Source organism: Blennius ocellaris, assembly GCF_963422515.1.
Source record: "Blennius ocellaris genome assembly, chromosome: 13".
Lineage (NCBI taxonomy): Eukaryota > Metazoa > Chordata > Actinopteri > Blenniiformes > Blenniidae > Blennius > Blennius ocellaris.
In genome coordinates, this window is record NC_137662.1 from 16,276,741 (window position 1) to 16,301,116 (window position 24,376).

General features: G+C 42.8%; 1 protein-coding gene across 2 annotated transcripts in view; it reads left to right on the top strand.

The window, feature by feature from the left end:
• Window positions 1-668: 668 nt before the first annotated feature.
• tet1 (tet methylcytosine dioxygenase 1) overlaps window positions 669-24,376 on the top strand; it is a 30,791-nt gene continuing 7,083 nt past the window's right edge. Inside the window, exons 1-3 of one of the 2 annotated variants that reach the window (XM_080507632.1) lie at window positions 669-987; window positions 1,626-3,949; window positions 21,710-23,936. In XM_080507632.1, the coding sequence (XP_080363758.1) occupies window positions 1,796-3,949; window positions 21,710-23,936 (4,381 nt within the window). In that variant the 5' untranslated portion in view covers window positions 669-987; window positions 1,626-1,795. The remainder of the gene's footprint in view (window positions 988-1,625; window positions 3,950-21,709; window positions 23,937-24,376) is intronic. The other variant, XM_080507633.1, reaches the window with a different exon arrangement.

Genomic DNA, 24,376 nt, shown 5'->3' on the forward strand with positions numbered 1-24,376 from the left:
AGTAGACATTTTGGATCATAAATGCAATGAAAAACGTGTAAGAAACTGTTTTAATAACAAAAGGAAGACCGGTCCCAGACGAAAAGCTTTTTAGAATAGTGTCTTAACAGACACTGATTGGCAAAGATCTTGGTTATCATTACCATACACACTTTGTATTATCAATAAAATTAAACAGGTACATATGAATGATTTGCACATATTGTAAATATTACATCGACTATGAATATGTCCCCCATATATTCCCCCCTGTAGTTCCATGGGTATATAGGCAAATATAGTTATCTAATTATCTATTTAGATATACATAGACTATTCTCTTGTGTGCAACGATCCTGTTTGTGTGGTATTTGTGCAGTGTGGTGCTACACTTATGATTTCCCATGTAGCATTAATACAGTCCGATTTTATCTTCTGTTAGTGTTGTTGTTTTTGTTGTTGTTGTTGTTGTTGTCATAACGCTTGAAAAATATGTTGAACCTGCAACATTTCCGCGATAAATCCTTAGTTGCACTCCTCGACACTGTCCATTCCTGTTACCATCAGCTTTGGCGCACTCTTGCGTGCACTTGCCGCAAGGCGCAGCGGGGAGCGGCGACCGCTGCGCTCCACTCCGGGTTTTCTCGTGCGCTCTTCCCTCAGAAGCCCGACGACGAGTTCTTGGCCAGCGGAGCCTGTAGGTTGCGTCTGGTGGAGGGAGAGTGAGCGGGGCTGCCCTGAATGGATTGACACAAGAGGGATTTACATTTTTTAACGGGTGTTGTGTCCCGCAGGAGACTACAACGGAGCACCGTGAAAGACCAGCAATCCCGCTCGATGTGCGTCCACGCTGTCGGTGCGTGCGTCCTGCTCATGTGTCATCGCTGTGTGAGGATTGAACTTGCCAGCAGTCTATATTTGCCGAGGAGGGAAACCAATACAAGGTCTCGCTGTCTCGCTGGAGCGGGGTATTATTAGCAGTTCAGACCGTACAACTGTCTCTCTGTGGTATGTAAAGCATTTCAGAATAATAGTATTATTTTTTTTTTTTAAACACGGGGCAACAAAACAACCTGCGTAAAAGTGAGGACGCGTCGGGGGAGGGGGCAGCATTACACGGTCATTTAAATGACAGCGGTCAAGTGCAAAATAATAATAAACAGCGACGTCTGAGGGCGTTTTTTTCCACGGTAATATCCCCCTCTTCCGCCAGTCAGAAAGACGAAAACAGGATCCGACCTCCGGCCAGAGCGCTTTCCTCTGTGCGCCTGCCCTTTAAACTGTTAAAGCCGTTTATCCACTCCGGATCCTGCTGTGTTTGTTTATATATATAGCCGATCAGGTTTTATGATACCTTTACTCAACATATTTTACTATCTAGAGGAGCTCGGACTTTATGTTTCTTTTGTTTTTTTCCGCACTTCTTGCCTGTCCGAGTCGATATTCCAGGCGGGGCAGAAAAGTGTCATAACGAGCGCACAAAGTAGAAAAAAATGTTGGCTCAATCGTAATGTTATAATCCAGTCATATTGTTGCCTAGAGTTTAGTGAGGTATTTCCAGCGTGTTCGCAATAATAATTTAACAATTTAAGTGTTCAAAATTTCATATTTAAATTTTTTTTTCTTTTTTTCTTTGTCCTCCATAGGTCATGTACTGCTATTACAAAGTAACAACGGTAAACTGAAAAACTGAAAAAATTATTACATTTATAAAAAGAAGAAGAAAAAATAAAAACATTGTGTGCTGAGCAAAGGATAAACATTCACCTTGCCCCCATGCTGGCTGACAGCAGTTCTCACATCCACACCCTCAGTCATGCCTGCGTCCACCAAACCCACCAGGAGACGGACACCTGCTCAGCGGAAAAATGGACCGAAAGCTATCGGCACCAAGAGGCAAACCTGCAACTCAAATAAACCCAGAGGAAGAGCCACAGAGAGATCCCAGAAAGCACCTGCAGAACCAAAGCAATCGGCCACCCGAGCCGAGGTCAGCCGGAGCCCTCGTGGAAGAGGCAGGCCCGCTGGCAAGGGTCCTGGGAGGTCCCCTGGCAGAGTAAACCATGCCCCAAATGTAACAGGATCTGCAAGGCTTAGACGCTCGAGCAATCGGAGTGACCATTGTGTTCAGTTGCAAGACCCCCTGGTGCGTAGGAAGTCTCAGCGGGGCACACAAGTGTCTGTTGCTCCCTGCCAGCCCCCTAAACCTTACAGACGAGGTAAAACCAGCAAAGGGAGGACTGGGAGAAGAGCGGCATCTCCTCCCCAAAACACAAGCAACCAGCCACTGAGTACTAGCATCAACAGTTCAACTCCTGCCAAGGAAAATGAGAAATTGGACAACTGTGATGATAGAAATCTGCCAGTTCATCCAAAAACCGATGTTGAAGTTCCTGCAAGTATTAAAGATGCAGGATTTGGGGTCAACAGCGGTAAAGAGGTCAGCCCACTTAAAGCTGACTCACCGCCATGTGAAGACGCACTGGAAGACTGTGTGCAGCACAGCTGTGACAGTCGTGGAGCCCAGCAAGACAAAAAGGCTGTCAGCCATGACAGTGAAGGTGACCTGAACTGCGACGTCGAGGCTTCAGTGTGTGATGATCTTGACGGACAGCGAAAACTCTGCAGCAACAGAAGTAAAGATTGTATCTCTGAGCCTTCAGAACCAATGAGCGCTGGCTCATCTTGTGTGCCGCGCAGCTATGAGGACAATGACAGTTCATCTGTCCTTGGAAATAAGCTTGATCATCATGCCAAGGATGTTCAGCACGATAATTTGTCTGCTGTTCAGCGAGATGAGGGTACCATTCTAGTCTTGAATGACCGTGGGACCGAGGAAAGAAAGACACTGATGAAAGAGGAAATCGATCATGATAGAAGACAGAGCCTTGAGGTAGAAAAGGCCACTGAGACTATGAAAGAGATAGCGCAGACTATTGACAGGCTGGGGAATGGTGAGAGTGGAGAGGAACACATCAGTGTAAGAGAAAATTTCAGTTCTGAATCCCAAACCAGCACTCCAGCCTGTCCTGCCCCAGATCCACCTCATTCTACTGAGGGACTGACAGCACCGTCACCATCACCTGCACGTGAGCTACTAGTCTCCAACACAGCTACCTCAAACTCCACCAAAGCCCTCTCCAACGCAGAGGCACGTGAGCCAGATGGTCTGATCCAGGGTAAACTAGACGGTCAACCTACCACTGATGGTGCTAAAATTCAGTTCTCAACGTCTCCAGTCATCCCTGAGACAGCCCTGATGGTGCAGACTGTTGTGAAAAGGCACATGCCAGTTATTATCTGTAGAGACTCTCTCAACCCGAAAAGCTTGATGGATTCTAGCCTGGTTGAGCCACACCAACCACAGAGCCAAGAGACCCCTTCTCCTCTGGGAGTAGGAGGAGCTTGCATGCCACCAGCGACGCAGACCAAAGATGCTAAATCCAATCCAGAATCACTGGAGCACAACAGACAGAAACAGACATCTTCAACGTCATTGGTAGTTAGTCATTGGAGGACAGATGCCCCTGCTGCTGAGCGTGAACCAAACTTAAATGAGGACAGAATCCATGTAGCAGTGCCAGAACAGGACTCGGTGCCAAAGATCTCGACTCTTTCTCTCGACAGTAGCTCCACCTTCTCCTGCAGCTCGGAGAGCACTCGCTCCTCTTTTTCTTTTGACACTGAATCAGAAACAGGTTATGGAGAGTCCAGTCCCTCTGTTCTACCCGGATCCTGGGGGCCAGAGGGGGGTGGATCGTTCCCCTGGACAGCATCAAACTCACATAGGAAGGAGAAGAAGAAGCGGAGCAGGTGTGGGGCGTGTGAGCCATGTCTTAGGAAGATAAGCTGTGGCCAGTGCAGCTGCTGCCTCAACCGCAGGACCGGTCATCAGATCTGCAAGCTGAGGAAGTGTGTGGAACTAAGAAGGAGAAGACCTCCATCTCTGCTCGTACACTCCACTGCACAGGTGAGGCTTGTTTTACACCACATTTTAATGACGTTAATTAGCAGCTCATGCGGAAGTTTTATTGCAGTTGCATTGTTCATCTATTCCACGGATCACATGCATGTAGCCACTGATGTGGATACTGGAGCAGCTTTTAGAAGGTTTATAAAGTGAAAAATGAGCTGTCGTTACTGTTTGACAGCAGTTTTTTTTATCTTGGACATTCAGTTGAGTGAACCAGAACATGTGAAAGTGAAAGTTTCACGTGTTGGCTTTTTGGCTTCAACTGAAATTTGTCGTATCTTCTTCCTCAATAGAGAATAGAGAAGTGTGTGTGTGTGTGTGTGTGTGTGTGTGTGTGTGTGCGTGCGTGCGTGCGTGCGTGCGTGCGTGTGTGATGGAGGGGAAGATACATCACATGACTAGCAGCAGTTCAGCACATGCTTGACGTGTGTGTGTGTGTGTGTGTGTGTGTGTGTGTGTGTGTGTGTGTGTGTGTGTGTGTGTGTGTGTGTGTGTGTGTGTGCAGTCTAAAGTGCATTCAAGGGAATAACTATTTCATGAAGAGCACATGGTGACTGTGTGCGTGGAGGAGTAAGTCAGGACAGATTTTTTTAAGCTGTGTTTTTCCACAGTTGCACAGGCTGACTGTGACAATGGAGTAACCTCTCCAGGTGACTGTTTTCACAACAGTCATAAACTGCAGTGAACCGTACAAAGGTTTTAGGCACCAAACTGCATTGGTTATACTTCTTTAAAAAGACTAGATTGAATGAGTGTGCATACATGTGGTTTTTCTTTGGGTTCAGACTGATCTTAGAGTTTCTTCTGTCTCTTCATGTAATCCCATACGGACTCAGTGATGTTGAGATCGGGGCTCTGTGGGGGCCATACCATCTGTTGCTGGACTTTATGTTCCTCTTTGTTGTAAATATATTCCTGAAGGACTCCGCATATGTGTTTAGAGTTATGTTGCAAAGGTTTAAACGAGTTCTTCCCTATCTCGTGAGAAATCTGAACATGTTAAGTGCCGTTTCCTGAGGAGACCAAAATCAGACTTAGGACAGCAAATGTAGAATTGATCAACATGAATGGTAATATTCTCCCCAACTGTTGAAGGTCAGATTGAACTGCTGAACTTAATGAATGACATGTTAGAGTTGTGTTCGTTTATATCATCCTTCTGTGTCTAGAAGATTGGTTCCTGTTTCATAGCTATGTAATTTCTAGTTTAGTTACTTGTAACATTAAACTGCTTGACGAATGCTTCTTTATTGAATGCAAATGAAATCAAACTGCATATTTAGAAAACCAATGTGTGCTGTATTTGTTATGTTTTTCCTCTCTTATCAGTGTTTGAATTCAGCAACTCTGAGATAAATTAAATACATATAAACTGACACCAAGATGCAAACAGATCAAACTTGGTGGAGGAAAGTCTAGATTTTGGTCATCTAAAGACTCTCATATTTTCTCAAAACTTGGTAAAATTGACCAAAAGGACTGATAAACGTTGAACGCTAAATATTGGTCAGTGTGCCTGCAGCATGCTTCAGCAACCAGTTGAAGTCTGTATCGAGCTGTTATTTTAGCAATACAAAAACTGGCTATTACACTGTCTAATGACCAAAGGTTTGTGGCTGTTAATGCAGGTTTAAATTGTTAAAAAGTACAAGCTTCTGTATTCAATAAATTTCACATATTATTTGTCACAATGGTGCTTTTACCCTATCTGGGCAGACAGAGGGTTCAAAGATCTGTTGGTAATATTTTTTGAGTTGTGAAAAGTTCCTTGCAGCAGCTGACTGTTCGAGCTACTACATAACCATGTGCATAATTCAGTGGTGTCCATGTGGCTGGGGGGAGGTGTGTGTGTGTCCATGTCTACTCTGCTGTGTGCAAGCGTGCGTGCATGCACTGGCAGTCTTCAGTCGTAGCAGTGGCAGCAGAAGATTAGGCATGATTATATAACACCTACAGTATTAGTCCCAGAGACCTTTGTGCACTATTTCTGAGCGTATGAGTGGACAGAGGGGGGGGGGGGGGGGGGGGGGGAAAGATCAGGCCAGGACGAGATTTGCAGCCATGCCATTTGGATTGGCCTCAATTGTGGGTCAGCATATGTGCATTTTACTGACTCAGTGACACACTTGTATTAAATCTACATCGGGCTTTCAGTGTCACATAATGTTTGCATGTGTGTCTGCATGTATTCTGTTGGTAAAAGACTGGTAGAGAATTGCTGATCTAGTAACTCTCACTGACAGACCCACTTGTTTTGCCATTACTCTTAAGTGACATCACGCTGGCCAGCGTTAACAGCGTGGTCTGTGTTTGTGGATTGAAAACAGGTTCTTGTTTGAGTCTTTGAGCCTGCAAGGGCGGAGCTTCAGCAAAGTCAAGCAAGACTGACAGTACTGCTGCTATTGTTGTTTGGGTGGATGAAGTTTATCTTCCCTTCGTAGGAAGATACAAACTATAAATTTAGTTGAATTAGGGCTAAAGTGAAAGTACTATGATCATGTTAGATATTATTTACGACTGCTTGGATTTGTAGAAATATAAAGGTCTCTCTGTAGCTTAAAAATTCATCAACCATAAGTCTTTTTCCCAACTTATGGTTGATGAACGCAAGACTCATCAATGGACAGCAGTCCATCACAGAGCAAATACATAGAGGCTGGCAGTCACACACACAATCATTCACATCTACAACCAATTTAGCAATGAGCCCCTAAGGCATGTTTTTGGAATACGAGTGAGAACATACAAACTCCACATAGAAACCATTTCACTATGAGATGGAAGTGCTAACCACCACACATCTGTGTGACCCAGAGCTTAGCTTTTTGATTTGTAAAAAAAAAAGAAAAAAAGTCAATGTTAATCAGTTCCAAATATTGTTTAAGTGAAAAATAATAATTATGAACTTTGTTCTTATGATTTCTTGTGAAATAGTAAAAGAACATGCAGTGTAAGCGTCCGTCTGTCATGCTGTCATTTGAAAACAGCCTCTGCCCCCCCCACACACACACACACACACACAAAATTTTACCCTGATGACGAGTATAGTAATGAAAAAAAAATCCAAACTCTACTACTGAATCCTACACACAAAACAAGTAGAGCAAGTTTATCTTTCTCTTTGATTCATAATCAACCACGAGTATTTGTGGGTGTGTGTGTGTGTGTGTGCGTGCGCTGTTCGTGTGAGTCGTATGGTAGCATGGTGGCCAGTCTTGCTGATCAAGCTCACACACCCTTCCAACAAATGTTTGTAACTCCACAAGACTGGAAAAAAAAAAAAACAACCTCAGAGGCCAGAGAGGAGTTCATGTAGGGGCATGTGGCTCCTGCTGCTGGTTTTACCAGTGTGAGCTGCAGTGGTTGGTGTGAGGCTGTGGCATTCTTTCTTCTTTTAAGCCTCTTTTAAAACATTGCAACATCCAAAGCACACTTACACATGCAGATGCAATGCAGATTTGTACAGATTAAAGATAAGTACATGTTACAGATAGAAGAAAAAAAAAAACTGGTACGACGGTTTGTGTGTTTGGAAGAAAAAGAATGAAGTTGGTGGATAGCTAGAATGGAGCTTTCCTTTTAAAAATGTCTGTTTTCACTCAGTGTTGATGGCCCCCTTGTGGCCTTGCCTTGTATCAGGCAGCGTGGCCAAGGCAGAGACCTGGCACTAAACAGAAACACACACACTCACCGGGAACAAAATACTAAGGTTCAAAGAGTGCAAACTCCAGTGTGTTGGTAGAGTGCATTTGACTGAAAGAGTTCTGACATGTTTAGAGCTGTAGGCTGTTTAAGCTCACTCAAATTTTATGGTCTGACAAAGGAGATATAAGTAATGTTTTTTAATAGAGACCTGTTGTTTCTCTGATATTTTCTTGTAATGTTCAAAAGGTTTCATTTTCATGCATTGGTATTAAATGTGGATGAATTTGAGGTAAACATATGTAACTGTAATTCCATTAAGAAGACCTGCACGGTTCAAAGTTTGCAACAAGCAGCTGTCGTCTCATGTCAGGATGGATTCGTGATCTTCCAGTGTACAAAGAAACTGCCACCTACACACATATACACTGGGTTTCTGAGCGGACAACAGGCTCAGACTGGAACGGATATTTACAAATAAACAGAGCGGAAGCGTCAGCTCCAACAGGATGTGTGGAAAAGATGTTTCCAGTTTTAATAGGTCCCCCGTAGCATTACAATCCCCACATAATAGTGCAGATGTGAGCGTTATAAACATACAGCCATCATCATTACTTGAGCAAAGAGACAATAACCCATTGTCTCTGCAAAAGAACATATGTCAATGATAATATTTATTCTTATCTATGCAGTTGTGACTATTTGCACCACTACTATACACATTTATCCCAAAACTGTCTCTAGTTTCTGGATTGGTCTGTGTGCTAGCAGAAATATAAATGTTGTACATTTTACATTTTGTGACATTATTTAGACAAATGTGAAAGACCCAGCACTCACAGGCGCTCGTGCTACCTATTATTTGTGAGTGTTAGTGTCTTCTTCTGCTCTGTATTTTTCACAGTCAGGCACCTGGCAAAGCACTCTCCTGTTAATGCTGACATGGACCATAATTACATCATACAATACACCATTAATTCAGTTCAGCACAATGCTGCTGCAGCTGGGTGCCATGCTTTGCACACACAGAGAAACCGGCGTGCTTCTTGTCTACTTGTTAGCCCAACCCAGCTCCTCCTGCAAACTCATTTATCTCCTGGCTACACTTCTCCAGTTTTTTTTCTTCCACAATGCATTTGCCAGAGGGGTAACCCAGCTGAGAGCGCACGTGTGTTGGGAAAACATTCGTCGATCCCTCACACGGGGCTTCGGTGGGAAGACAGACTCCCTGCAGCAAAAAACACTGGCTCTTTCATTAGATGTGGTGAAGATGTTCACCTTAAAGAGAGATATTCATGCATATGTCTGAAAGTGACCTTGCAGTGAGGCTACATACAGCTTGTAACACCGTCTTTGTTCTCAAAGAAACCAGCCCAATGTAAATTCTGAGTGATTTGTCCAAGTAAACGCTCCTGTCAGGGTAAAAGCACTCTACCCCCCTCTCATAGACAATACAGCAGGTTCTCAGCTCTGACGGTTGCTATGGTGACCCCTCTTTGTCTGCTGACCTTTGACCTTCCATGGTTGTCTGATTGAGTATTCTTCAGGGTCATAATGAGGATTTGTGGAGATAACCAGTAGACATCCACCACTGTGGATTTAGGTCTTTGAACTCAGTAACCTACATTCAGGTAATTAGGTTAAACTAAGCAGGTTGTCCCACTGGCAGTGGGTCAGCATTAATCTGGAGCCATCCTCACGGGATGATCACCCTAAAGGCAACACAGATACCTGCATGTTATAATGACATCCAGGAAGGCAACTTGCAAAAAGCAATAGCCATACGTTGGTTTTACAGAACCTTTGAAGTAGAGAAATAAGATAATTTAAATACTTTTTTAATGCACTTTAGTCTAAAGATAATGTTCAGTTCAGACTTTTCAAATATTGGTTTATTGTTTATGTGAAACGTTCTTGATTTTGGTAATACTTAATCTCAAAAAAGAGGCCAAATTTAGCATCTCTTACAGAACTGGCATTCAAATGCAAATTAAGGAAACTTAAATTCATCTTTAACATATTGATTATGTTTGTAAATAGTTGTTCATTCTGGTGATATTCACACTCAACAAACAATACTGACCAAAGCATAACTGAAGCCAATGTTATTACTCACACCATCTGTCATCTTTGGTACATCACACAATTGGACCAGTTTTCCCTTTTACTCATTTCAGGTTTCATTATAAGTAGAGCTGAACATAAAAAGTATTCAGCCAATGTGACGCCACGATCAAACACAGGTTAGAGTGAACTTTCACATCGGTCGCAAGGTGAGCAGGCAAAATCTTTATGGTCTTTTTTTTTTTTAGTTGTGGTAGTCGTCCCTCTCTAATCTGTCTCTGAAATCCAAATCTTCTCTTTTCATTGAAAATGAGCACAGGCTTCTCCACATATGCACGTGGGCACATTGGCAGTGAGCTGCAGGACAGATGCTCCTCACACACTGACTCTTTCTCCCCTTCGTCACATGAATGTGTGGGACAGAAGGGGGCCGCTGTAGCGAGGAGGAGTCGTGAAATGTCAAAGACACTGCCAACATTTCACCAGAGCCAGCTCATTATGACCGATGAGGGTGGGTTGTGCTTTAGCATCCTCTCTCTCTCTCTCTCTCTATTCAGACGACTCCTCTTACTCGGCATGGACATTTTATTTCATGAGCTTTCCTGTGATTAGGGCTCCAGTGAATATTCTGTTAACCTGCGCCAAGCCACTTAAATTTAAAACAACCTCACGAGGTAGTTATCTGTAATAGCTGCTGGGCTTGAGTAGCTGTTCAGAAAAAAGGCTCTGTAGACAAGAGGAAATGTCTGTTTTATTTAATGTGCAACCTTGTTATTTGGACACAGTCCACTACACAGGCTGTGCCAGGTCGAAAGCTAACATACAATCAAAGACTATGACTTAATACGTAAGTAACTGCAGATTTAGAGAGTTTAATAAAAAATAAATGGTTTGTGTGTGTTTTACTACAATATTCACACATTAACTATTATTATCACAGTTAAACTCGACTGCTAGTGAAATGCTGTTGACTCCTCTCAGGATGTTGGATCTGTGGTTTGTGTTGTGTCCAGACTGTTGTGAAGCTTTAAGTCTCTGGAAGAGCTTTGAAGCCGTGCCACTTGGTTTGTCTGGGTGAAAAGAAGTCTCGACTTTGCCTGCCCCCCCGAAAGAAATGCCACTCAAATCCTGCCGAGGGCACACAATGGCATCCTCCTGGAAAAGTTAGGGCTTACTTGTGCATCGACTATTACTTTTACACCTGAAGTACCTTGACCTTACAGTGGCGTCCACCAAGTTGGCATGAATGCAATGAATTAATTGTCATGTTTAATGTGTGGTGTGTATGTATGTGTACGTGCGTGTGTGGCTACGTGAGATTGCGCAGTCTGGAATATGTGCACACACACACACTGTCATATGGACAACATGCCTACTCAGCATGTTGCAGTAGAACAAACTTGAGTGAAGCTTTTCCTGTCTCTTTGTGAGAGGATCTGAGGCCCCTGCCTGCATAGTTTGTGTGTGCGTGCGTGTGTGTGTGTGTGTGTGTGTGTGTGTGTGTGTGTGTGTGTGTGTGTGTGTGTGTGTGTGTGTGTGTGTGTGTGTGTGTGTGTGTGTGTGTGTGTGTGTGTGTGTGTGTGTGTGTGTGTGTGTGTGTCTGTCACAAAACACAATTGACTGGCTTGCTCACCTTTCTCACTTCTATATTTACCCAAAGCAACTCCAAAACGTAGCACTGCGAGACTGGACATTGAGAGTTTGTCACAGAGGCCTGGTGCTTCTGCAGATATTTGTTGTATTTTCACTGACATAAATGGAAAAAAAATACCTACATTCTTCACTAATGTAGAAGTACAGCTATTTGTGTGTTAAGAAATGGTTGGCTTGAAAAAAAAAATCCATTCCACTGCTTTACTCAAGAATCTGTCAAAAGCAGTCCTCTTGGTGCTTCCATTTATTTCACAACTTTACATTTTGAGTCGAGTTATTTGTCCATTTGCTCACCATGTGACAGACATCACATCAAGAGGATTTTCTATGTGGTCAGGTCTCACTGTCTCTTTTTCAAAAAATATTATTATTTTTACATTGTTTTCAGCACTTTATGTCTGTCATGAAAAGGCAATTCTGGACAATTCTACACTTCAGGGTCTTTTTTTATGTGTTACATTTCAATCCACTGAGGCTTAACTCTGTTTTGATATTGGGAGAGCACATAAAGTAACAGTCCTGACTCTTGGAAGGAGTGAAACATGCCATTATCACTATAAATATCAAGGGAGTTAAAGTATAAAGATGATATTCCTCTTATGTTACAAAGTATTTGTACTTTGTTATATTTCACCTTTATGCTCATGGTTGTCATTTGTCTACTGGCCAACATCAGCATGTTTATACACACACTGATACAGAAATGTAAGAAAAAGCAGGTGCAAGATTAAATAGACTACATTTAAAGTTTATCCCTCCATTCCTGGATGGGGGTGTGGGGGTAAGAGATGAAGTGATATCCTGTTCCCTCGTGCTGACTATCCACTTTTGGCCCTTAAATTAGGTCCATGTGGGTTTGAGGTGTGGTTCTGAATGGCGCACATTTTCTTCCAAGAGTAGGATTGTTGCATGTTGCAAAACATGATATGTGTGTTAAATGGGGACTTCAAATAAAAGTCCTTTGTGTTCTTTAAATAGCCTCCCTCGTGCGTTTTAAACTGTCCACGCAGGAAGTGCAAAAACTACAAATATGTATTTTGTGTGTGGTGAGGAAGCAGAAAGCATGTAGAGAAGTGTGCAGAAAGTCACCATGCAGGCGTTTAGTCACAGTCTTGAGTCTGCAGATGTTCTTTTGGAAATGAGAGGAGTCTGATATGTGAGCAGCCTCTGGGGTCTTCTGCAAATGAGCCAGACCGCTGCCTCTTCTCAGGTATCACACACTTCATAGTTTCAAGGTTTTTTCAAGGATTATTTCATATGACCTTGATCGAGCTTTACAGCGTTGAAAATCCTAATGCAGCTCTCATTCTTACCCGGTCCTTTGAGTTTTGGCCCGTGCAAGGACGTGTGCAAGTGTGTATTTGCATTTGTTTTTACATCTTCTCGTGATCGTTAGCTCTCCCTTTCAGCACCTCGAACACGCCCGAATCACTCAGGCCAACCGCTCATTTAGCACAGCTTGACTCTTGAGTCAGAAATTCCCTCAAATGTCTGCCCTCCATCAAAAAAAGAAAACAAAGCAGCTTTTTCATACAATTGACAGACAAGTTTACATGAGAATCTGCAGTAATGGCGGTAATGACAACCACTGGCAGCAATCATGTCTGGCGCAGCTCCATCGCCGGGCCATTCTCCAGCGGGTCAGCCTCCACATGTGTCAGAGACGGTTTACGACAGCATTGCAGAGCAACGTTCTTTACCTTGCTCGCAGCGCTTGAGTACTTCAGCTCCGGGTGATTAATGTTCAGACTACTGGTTCCTAATGAGAGCCGGGCCGCTCGTTAAACAGGGAAAACCATATGGGACACTTAAAGAGCTGAAAATTAAGGGTGCGGTGGAATATTGTTAGAAGCTGGAGAGTATGTTTGGCTGAAGGAATGGAGTGGTTGCAGGAGGTGAAACGACCTGGAGGCTGAGATGCTCCATTGTGCAAACGCACGCACGCTGTATGGTTACATTTTTGCTGCACTCTGCGTTTTGTGGTAGCTCAGAAAATTAATTCAGATTTTGAAACAGAGTACACACAATGTGGAGACTCAAACAATATATTCTGACTGTTTACTGTAGGGTGATGCATTGCATTATTTTGATAAATTGTATAGTTAATATCTCAAAGTGTGATAGGATTTTCGACAGTTGTAACTGCATGTGAGCTTTTTGAACACATGTCAGTCTCTGCTTGAAGAGCAACGGTTGGTAGGTGTGCACACAGACTGTTGGTGAAACCTGTTTGACTGTGAAGGGGATGTCTTAACGTCAAACCTGTTGACTTGGCTGCTGCATAACTGGATAGGGAAAGAGGTCGGCTGTAACATAATGCCAAGAATGTGTGTTTGTTGATGCTTTATTTTTAATATGATTTTGATACACTTTCAGTAAATCTGGACTCAACCTACATGAACTCTCATGCCTCTTAACACACTTGATTTATAGTTTAGTTTTGTTTTTAACAAAGTATTTTACAAAGGGCTGCAGCAGATCTCTTTATTTATTCGAAATAGAAAATAATTTGGTTTATCAATGTATAAATTACCATTAAAAATGTTCTCAGAAGAGATGCTGCTGTTATTGTGGTGAGAGACATCATAGTTGTGGACTTTATTATATCATATTTTCTTTGCTGTGCTTCAAACCAGGACTTTGTCATTTCCCATTCTGCATTTTTCTTTTCACAAAATACAGATTTACTTCCTGTCCTGCTCCGATACGCTTGATAATTTCCTCCACTAACATATCTGACTCCATAATATCATATGAAATGTTTTGCTGGTGGGGGCTATGCGCTCCCTGTAATGGCTCCGTGACAACAGCGAGCAAACATGCATACAATGCTGTTTCCAGAAGATCATTCTTGTGTAAACAGTACCTAATACAGGAAAAACTCGCATTTGAATAATTTTATCTATTTAACTTTCACTCATGGATTTATACAAAGTTGATCACCTGAAACACACACACAAACTGAAGGTGCCATATATCTGTGAGATTTTATGCAGGATCTTTGTCAGTCAAATCCATAATTTTAAGGATCAAATAAGGATCAATATTTGTTACCAATATAGTTTATAAATTCTCTATATATCCAGTACATCCATATATCCATGTTAGTACTATTCCTCGAGCAGCAGGCATTAATAATTTAAAATAAATATGCTTTAGTGATCTGGAATAGAATTGTAGAAATTATATTTTCAAGACATAAAGTTGACACTATTGTCATGGCTTCTGAATATATGAAGTGTTTAGACTAACTTGTTTTACAGTCTGCTGGAGAGCTGGTGACTATTACTGTTGGCGGATTTTTGTTGGTTTTATGCTAATTGTATTACACAAGAGTACTGAATATGTTAGCAGAACATAAGGTTTCTGATTGGTCTGTTATTTTTGGTGGTACAACATTGAGCAAAATAAAAAGCTTAAAGACATTCACAGCCTGGAATTGTTTCATGTTCTGGGTACTGCCAAATGTTTGGCATCAAACCACACCATGCAGGGGTTGGCCTTTGATAAGTTGCAGGCAAGCAACTGACTGACTGACTGTTGAGCTTGGTGGATGTGATAAAAATGGAAAAAGAAAAAAAAAAAATTCTGATCCTCAGTGCACTTTTCTTTAAGAAGAGTCCTGGGTGAAAACAACATTGTCGTTAAGTGTCAGCATGGTGTGAAAATGTGTGTATTTGCAAATGGATGCGCCCCATGCTTGTCACACATGCGTGCATATATTCCCTTCTATAGAGCACATTATGGGCCATATGGGCTGCCAAATTGGGTGTGACATGCTCATGAATAACATTTGAGATTTTGACTTGGCTTTACTGGTAAATCCATCAATATGACTGAAGTGTCCACGGCAACATGCTTTCGCTGTTGTGTCATGCTCTTGCGTAGCATGCTTAATACAGGGTGTTGGTTACGCCGATGTAGTTTTTTTATATTTGTTTCTGGAACGAGCTGTGTGGTTTCTGCACTTTTAACACACGGCTGCTTGAGTGTAAGCGGCAATGCTGGCTCTGCCTGCATTCATGTCTCCTTGTCCTAGCGTGACCTCAGCTTTCTTGGTCACATGGTTGCCTTTAAAAAGGTAAGAACTTTACTTTATGTTTTCTGTCTTTTTTTCACTCATGACAGCTTTTCCTGAGGGAATCGTTTTAAAAGTCAAAAGGGATCTGGCGACAGATGATGAGGATGTATCATATTTCCTGTGTTCATCATCGTCATTCACATTTCTACATCATGTGGGAATGAGGCATGCTGCAGAAAATTACTCCGCCAGGCGTGTATCATTGAGTGTAATCATTTAAAAGGCGCAGCGTGATATGACTTGTCACTCTGTGTGATGGTGGATCAGTCTGCATCACTTCCTTATAATGAAATAGATCACATGGCATAAAACCGATGGGGAGACACACTCAAAACACATCATAAACAGTGTGCGTATCATGTGATTTTAGCTTCTGATGAAATAATATGGATTATTTGGTTCTTTAGGTTTTGAATATCATGTGGTTTTTCAAACAGTTTCATACAGTATTTTAAGTTTGTTAGCATGTAATTGAGTCAAACGGATCCAACTTCAGTGATGGATGGAGGTTAATTGGAGTTATGAGGAGAGCTGATGATGAAATCAACTTAATTACCCATACATTTCTGAAGAACAAACGAAATAACAGATACATGCTGAAATAGTGAAAGGCTTTAAAAGGACCCAGTTTAAATGCAAATAGTGACCCTTTAAAAGACATTTCTCTTAATGACATGAGATGTGTTGTTTGAAGGATTGTCTCGTTGTCTGTGTTATCTGGTTCATGTTCAGCCATGTGGCTTCTAGTATTTCCTGTCACAGACTCGCATGCCAGTGAAGCCTCCATTTCTTCCTTATTTTGTCTTTTGTGACATTTCACACTTTTTGTGTCTCCACTAATGGACTAATGTCGAGATTATTATTTCTCTTTGGCCATTTGACCATGTTACCAGATTGAAATAAGTTTGCCATTTAGAAAAATACATGATCACACAAAAAAGTAGTAACAATGGCCATATGTGTCAAAATGTAGGGAGTAAAGACAAGTTAAGCTCGTTGATAATCCTGGTTAAAAAGTACAAAATTAACAGTCAAAAATCAAAAGAAATATAAATGCCTGGTGCTTTTAGGTGATGGGCGCAATCTACTGATTGTGTTGTACAAATAATAGATCTATAATTGGTGCATCTATTGGCCGATCCCCTAATTGTTGGGGTTAGGGTTAGGGTTGACCAACCCATCACCCAAAAGGGCTTTACATAAACAAAGTCTATGATACTCTATGTTTGCCTATTTTTTTTTTCATTCTGGTACTAATTATGAATTTGTAATTGTTCCTTTCCCAACTTTGATTTCATCTATTAGGATAGATTAATTATTTCAACAGTGAGTCAAACAAATTCAGTGAGCATGAGAGTACTGAGGATGTGTTGGGGATGTGCTTCAGGGGTTAATATTTCAGTGGCGATGGAGTCATTTTCTTGTGATCCAGATCCAGCATGTGCACAGTGTCCATTCCACAGCTTTCCTCCACTCCCTGTGCGTAGGGCTGGAGTAAAAAGCCCACATAGGGGATCCTTTGTTTAGGAGAGTCTAGGCATGGAAGATAATTTACAAGCCGCTAAGGTCCTCACGCCATTGGCTGATGCAGCTCTGTCTGCGTCTGCGAAGGGCATCCCATATGTGTGTGTGTCTCTATATGTCTGTGTGCGTGTGTGTATGTGTGTGTGGCGAGCGTGCACCCATCTGCTGTAGCAGGGCTTTGCTACGGCGGCTCACAGTCGCCCTAGTCATGACACCCGGGAGCTTGCCCTGCACACGGCTACTGTAGCCAGCGTCTTCTTGAGGCTGAAAGAAGGCAAAGCAAGATGGCCACCAATACCTTTTAGGGATATGCTGCCTAAACCGGAGGGGCTTCCTCCGAGGACAGACAAGGTAAAAGCAACCAGAGTGTTCGCCCAGGGGTCTATTGTCTCTGCAGATGGGTCAGTTACAGTGGAGTTCAGAGAGTGGTTATCCTCTGAGCGTTGTCTGCCTCGCTCTCTCTCGGCTGTCCCGGATTTAGCTGACTGGAGTGATTTATTTAGAAGCTGCTGTTGTTATTGTTCCCTCTAAAAGACTAAGGACCTTACGCTTCTGTGTATTGAGTGTTTGGCTTGTCTTTTCCAGGTAGATTTAAAGGATATGACAACAAACTTAGCAACAAAGAGGACAGTTTCCCCGGTAACAGAGACGCCTCTTTGCTCCTCACTGCTTGTCTGTTTGAGCTGTATGAAGAGCCCCTTTTCTTTCTTGCAGTGTTTTTTTGGACAGCCATATTTCTGCACCTGCTGTTTTCCGACTGCTTAGCAGAAAAGTGGAGTGCTTGTAAGCCGTGGGTCGTAACTGGCTGTTATTTGGCAGGCTTTACTTGTTTGGCTACAGCAGCAGTGGTGTTATTATTGTGCGGTTTGTTGAAAAGGTCTCTCTGTTACTGATACCATTTTAATCTGTGTAATTTCAGAGTTGATCAGGCTTTGATTTATTCCGGTGCGGAGCCAGCCAACTCTTTTGCGTCGACTTGGGTTATTGCCACCTGTGTTTTTGTGTGTAAATACGTGACATTGCACTCAGCACAGGCAGGAAACACTCACTCAATGAATGAGGGAAATTCTCACGTGTTCAGTGAAACACGTAAAACCACGACTTACGCTCACAGCCAGGAAGGAAGCGTGCTTTTTATTGTTAGTTTAGTGAAGTGGAGATCTTAACCGTTTCACTTATGAACAACAGAAGCACAGCTGAATGTGAGTTGTTTTTTTTCTCTTTTTAAGTTGTAGTAGCTCATCAAACATGTACATTTGTGTGTATTTACAAAATCTGCAAACAGATACAGCAGATGATTTTTATGCAATGAAACATCCACCTGAGAGCTCATGCCAGCGTAGTAAAGACAGTCTGGACAATTTGGTGACTACGTCACTGTTCAAGCATGTGACTTGCAGACCCCTCTGACCACTTGACCTCATGTTTGTCTCTGTTGTTTAGTTGTGAAGGGATCCACGTACTCTTGCAATCCTCCTCGGAGAGCCATCTCTCTCATGAGACAGACAGCACGGGTTGTTAGGATTCAAGAGGTGGTTACACGTCTGTTGCTAGGTTAGGCTTCCATGTTTGTCCATGAAGTGCTCACTCTACTATAGCAGATGTTACGGTTTAGTTTTTTTTTTTTTTTATTTATTATTATTTTCAAAGCCTCGACAAGCACAGCAGATGGAGTGTGTTTGTGCTGCACAATAGAAAAGGACTGCTGTTCCATTCAGAACTGTACATTACCATGTGCCTGAGTGCCAGTGTGACTGACTTTAGACGCCTCGAGGCAGAGACACAACGAACGCAGCACAAAGGCAGAGCCCTCAAGACATCACAAACCCAACTGCCTCCGGAGACCCACTGGCTAAATGAGAACACATGATGCTGCGTTTACGTCCTGCTTACGCCTCTTAGCTATCATAAGGCTTAATGTAACATAATTAAAAACTGCGCCTGGTCTTTGATGTTGGCTTTGGATCATAAACACTTGGATGCACATGCATACACGAAGACGCGTGTGCCTGGCGCAGTGCTGGAAGACAGCCAGTTCTGCTTTGTCATTGAAAGCAGTTTATTGTGACCCATTACCCACCCAGCCACCCCCAACTCTCTTGTGCCTGCGCCTCTTTTTCCACACTCTTCGTCTCACGCTCTCATTTTAACATGACTGTGGCCAGTTTTTGCACAATACTTGGAGCCAGTATGTGACTCTCTTATGTTAGCAGCTTTGGTTTTGCCTCGGCCCAAGCTGCTGCTATGTGTCGTATCAGCATGTTTCTGGTAGTAACAGTAACAGTAGTCACAGTGACAGGAGTGAAGAGCTCAGTTTACTGAGGAGGACGCGCAATATGCCAGAAACAGATCACAGTGTCTAGCATATCCCAGTGCAAACGTGAGTTTCCTTTTGACTGTAAACACATGCGCTTGGATAGAAAGTGTTACTGCATTGTTGGGTTCTTGCACACTTTTTTAGTGGTCTGTTTTTGGAGTGAAGATTTGTGCCGATATTTATCATTTGAAGATTTTGTTGGTCAGTAGAGGCCATTGGATTGAACCACACACTCCAATAACAAATAGAGCAGAAAAGCCTAATTGTTACAGTTTTAAGTAAAGACATAGTGCACGTTCATTATATATGCCAATTGTAATGATTTCCATCTAATCTGGAAGCTGTTATTTGAGTTGTATGTATTTTGAGGCATAATAACATTTTACTTACCTTTCTGATTTGAGTACTACTGGTGTTCTACCAAATTCCCAAATCAGTAATAATTTCTTTCAGATGATTTAAATTGTTGTTGTTTTTTGTTTTGCATGAATTTTTACAAATTGTTTAAACAAGCTTAATTTTCAAAATCTGAAATTCAACATATTGGATTTTACAGAAAATTGGAAGCATTTTTTAAAACACAGTTTTGATCGCGTAGTTTAGACTAAAGGAAAAACCATGACTCTGACTTCACACTATACACTAACAGATCTTTTCTCTTGACAACCGCACACAAGATTTCTCAGGATTAATCCTCTTAAGCCTCAGTGCATCCTTCTACACCTTTTTATCTCCCCACTTTAGTTCAGTGTGTTTAGCTCCAGGCGACTGCCCCGTCTCTCTTATTTTTCAACACTTTTTGTTTTGCAGCCTTCACATACAGGATGTCCAAAGACTGTTCTTTTTTCACCGGCCACGGTTCAAAGTCAAACAGGACATCTCATACAGTTTTAAGTGAACCAAGCCCAGCTTCAGCTTTAAGTTGACATTTTTTGCTGCAATAGGACTTTGAAGATTGCTTGGGTTTTTGTTAGGCAATGGTTAATAGTGGTTATATACAAATAAATAATCTTGCAATAGTATATTAGAGTAAAACTGGTATGTCTGATGGAAATAGAAAGAACAAATATGACTGGAGCACATGTGAGTAGTAAACACAAGTGTTTTCTGTTTGGTCTGTGGGTTCACATGAGTCATACTGAAGCGCTGTGACTGCTCACTTTTAATTTGTCTGCTTCGAGTGCATATCTCTATCTGTAAAACGCTTTTAAACAGTGCTGTGGTGGAGCATAATAGGGGTTTATACCAGGTAAACAGTGATAAAGAAGGCATCCAATACTCCCCTGCAATCATGCCGTATGTCTCATTAGACTAAACACTGGATGCCAACTCTCGTACATACAAGCACATACATACATGAACACACAAGGAAAACACACAGCCACCCAATAATGCACAGGTATCCTTGAACTCCTGCAAATAATTTAAGGATGCTTTTGCCAGTTGTGTTGTGGCACATGACTGTGATGTGGTTTTCTTTCTGAAAATCAGAGGAAACTCATGTTGATCATGCTTACAAAATGATGAAAAATGAAGAATACTTCATTGTTAAACCAGAAAAATGCTGTTGACGTGTTTTTTTTTAGAAGCGATAGTTTCTCTCTCTGGCTTCTCAAACAAGTGTTAACATTGAAAAAACCTATCCAACAAGCACAGGTAAAGACTTTTTTTCTCAGATTCTGTAATACAGTATGTGGAAGAACTTTGTCCTTGAAACTGTCTATTATGGTCTGTGTTCAATCAAGCTTTCAATCTGGAATCAATTTATGAGTACTCTGGACTTTCAGATGATTACAGCTCTGCCCCCAGTGAGAGACAGTCTTTGCCGAAGGCTCAAGCGGTGTTGTGTTGAGCCCTGAGAGAGTTAATCACTCACTCTACAAAGAACGGGGCTACATGGCTTTGCTGCTGTGTTAATAAGTGCATGTGTTTGCAGACACATGCATGCATCCCCCAGGGGCACGCTTCCAAACACCAGCACAAACACAACATGTGCATGCATGTTGCAGACATGCCCTCAGTGACCTGCCGGCAGTGACGCAGTCATCAACTGTGCGTGACTCTTAATTGTTTACTTGCTGGCTCTGGGCTACCTGTGGGTCTGTTGCTCTCACTGTGGACAGCTCAAAAGGGAATGTGATCCTGATCGAAGCCTTAACTGTGAACTAACTCAGTCGAACATTTTATTAGTTCTGTTTAGAGATTGGATTCGACAAGATTTATAGAAAGCAGATTTTTTTGTTGTTGTTTTACCATGCCATAATATTTTCCACAGCCTTGATAGTGGCTGCAGCAGATGCTCAGCCATGCAGGGAGACAATCTGTTGTGCTGTGACTGTTCAGACCAAGCTGACTCATTGTACACTGCCAGAGCTTGTTTGGTCACGTCTTCATGTTGCTCTCTCTCTCTCTCTCTCTCTCTCTCTCTCTCTCTCTCTCCTTTCTCTCTCTGTCTGTCTGTCTGTATGTGTCTCAGGTGGTTCCAGAAAGTGGATCGGTAAATGGCCAAGCCAAGGCACAGATGGATGACACCCACATGGCAGCAGAGGAAGATGAGGGGGAAGAAGGCCACATACCTCATTCACAAGCCCCCCCCATCAAGCAGTTGCTTACTCACAACCTGGCCTCAGACCAAACAGGATGGCCAGCTCTTATCAAAAAGGAAACTGGGCTGGAGCTGACCGGCATAGCGCTTAACCATCACATATGCTCTTCTGGAACCTTTCTGAATGGTTCTGCTGACAACCTGACCAAATCAAATGGTGCTAACATGACCACAGGGTCACACTCTGATTTGAAGTCTGCATGTAAAAGGACTACAATTGCATCAGAGCCTCAAAGGACTATAATAGCTACAATCACTAAAGACTGCTCAGTGAAGGGACCGACGACTCCTCCAGTTGACATGTCAGTTCCACTGAAGAAGATCAAACTGGAAGAGCCGTGGGTGTGGATGGCTGATAAGACCACCACACCACTGAGTGATGAAGATGAAGTATGTGAAGACCCGCTGTCTACCCTGGCAGCCGTTGTGTGTCTTTCTGTCACAGAGCGGAAAGGACTCGAGGAGAAACTTTTCAGCTCACGTTCTTCCATTCTTCGCTCCATCAAAACAGAACCGCCAGATTTGCTCTTTGTCAAAAAAGAGAAAGATGACTTAAAGAATGACTTTTGCCAGAAAAGCATTCCTACCAACCAACAAAGGTTCTGCCAACCCATCAAAACTGAACCTCCTCCAAGTGATTTGCTACCAAGTGTGCAGTCTTTGGCAGAAAAAAGAAATCTTAGTTTTGACCAGGCTGTTGCTATCGAGGCCTTGACTCAGCTGGCAGCTATACCTCAAAGCACCCCAGGGTCCATTAAATCTGAAAGTGAGTGTGAACGTCCCATCTCTTCTGCCGCCTTCCATTCAAAGATAACCCAGCAAGAAGCCAAAGCTGCTGCAGCTATCTGCTCCAACAAAGTCTCGGTCATTAGTTCATCGCTCCACCAGACGTCAGTCATACGCCCCCCTGTGGCCAGACAAGGAAATGTTATCCAGTGTTCCCGCGTGGTGAGCTCCAGTTCAAAGCTCTCCCTGCAGGATATTTTGGAGGCCAGTTCAGATGGGGATAAAACACCCTGCAGGCAGACAGAGCAGAGCTTTGGTTCTTTTGTGATCAAATCAGAACGCAGTGACGTGAAGTTCAATCATCAGCGGCCACGTGTTGAGGACAGAGGTGGGGATGCTGGTAAAGCCGGGAGGAACAGAGATGAGGAGGAGGTGGCTGCTCAACTTGCAGACCTGGCCTTCATCATCCAGTCCCGACACAACCAGCAGTCGGAAAAAAACCCTCCAAGAGGAACGCCAGTGTCGGCTATCAAATACAATTACAATGTGCAGCAACTGCCCAGTCAGAAAAAGACTGTTGTAAAAAAAACAAAAGCTACACCTTCTAAGCCAAGAAAGAAGAAAAGTGATGGATTGCAAGAGGGAATCAATCGCAGAACCCCCCTTTCAAAACGCATGGCAAATGGGGAGACACCTCACAGAAGCAGAGGCCAGAAGATTCTCCCACAAGGAAAATCCGGCATCCACCACAGCAAGAACCTGTTTCTGCCACAGGCTCAAATTGATCTGAAGAGATACTTGGCTGAGGCTCAGGAGGAAAGGAGGAAACTCATCCATAACAGCAGCACACATAATGCAGCTCTCTTTGGGCAGCAGAATTGCAGCACTTTCACAAGGATAACCCACACATCTGGTCATGAAAACCTGTGGTCTCTTTCCAATGGTCCACTTCACCAAGGCAATCCATGCAATGGTTATGCTGCAGGACCAGAGGAATGTGAAAGGCCTCTGTTATCTCAGGTAACGCAGCCCTGTGGTGGGCTGCAGCATGGTTCTGATGCAAACACCAGCACAGACAAACCTGCTTTTCTCTCCCACACCTCTGGGTACCACGGTCTGGCAAATGGCTTCTCCGGGGATCGTCAGTCCCCTCCTCCGAGCCAGCAGGGCTACTACAAACTCGAACAGTCAGGACCCGTCACCATCCTGTCTACCGCCACTGATGGCATTTACTCCGCCGAGTCAACTCCATCCAAGAACAGTGTCAACAGCTTTTTGGAGTCTCCTATGAGTTTTATGGATACCCCCACCAAGAACTTACTCAACACACCTTCCAAAAAACTGTCAGATCTTCCTTCCTGTCAATGTGTGGGTGAGTGACTTCGAAGACTTTACAGTGTGTTTATATCTCTGCCACATTTTGAAATGTTCACTTTGTTACTAAATCTTTCCCCACAGTTTGCTTTCAAGTAAGACAGCAGCTATTTGACCTCAAACTGACTTGTTTTTCATTTCTCTCTCCCCCACTGATCCATGTATTTACGCTCACATTTACACACACACACACACACACACACACACACACACACACACACACTCACACACACACACACACACACACACACACACACACACACACACACACACACACACACACAAGTGGCCAATTCAAACAAAAGAAGCCTGTGCTGCTTTGCCATATTGGTACAATTATGATGTATTTGGAGTTGAAATGTGAACCGACAAGATGATTTTGAAAATATTTGAAGCTAGTCTGATGGGTGCTAAATGAAGAGCAATGCAACACAGTGT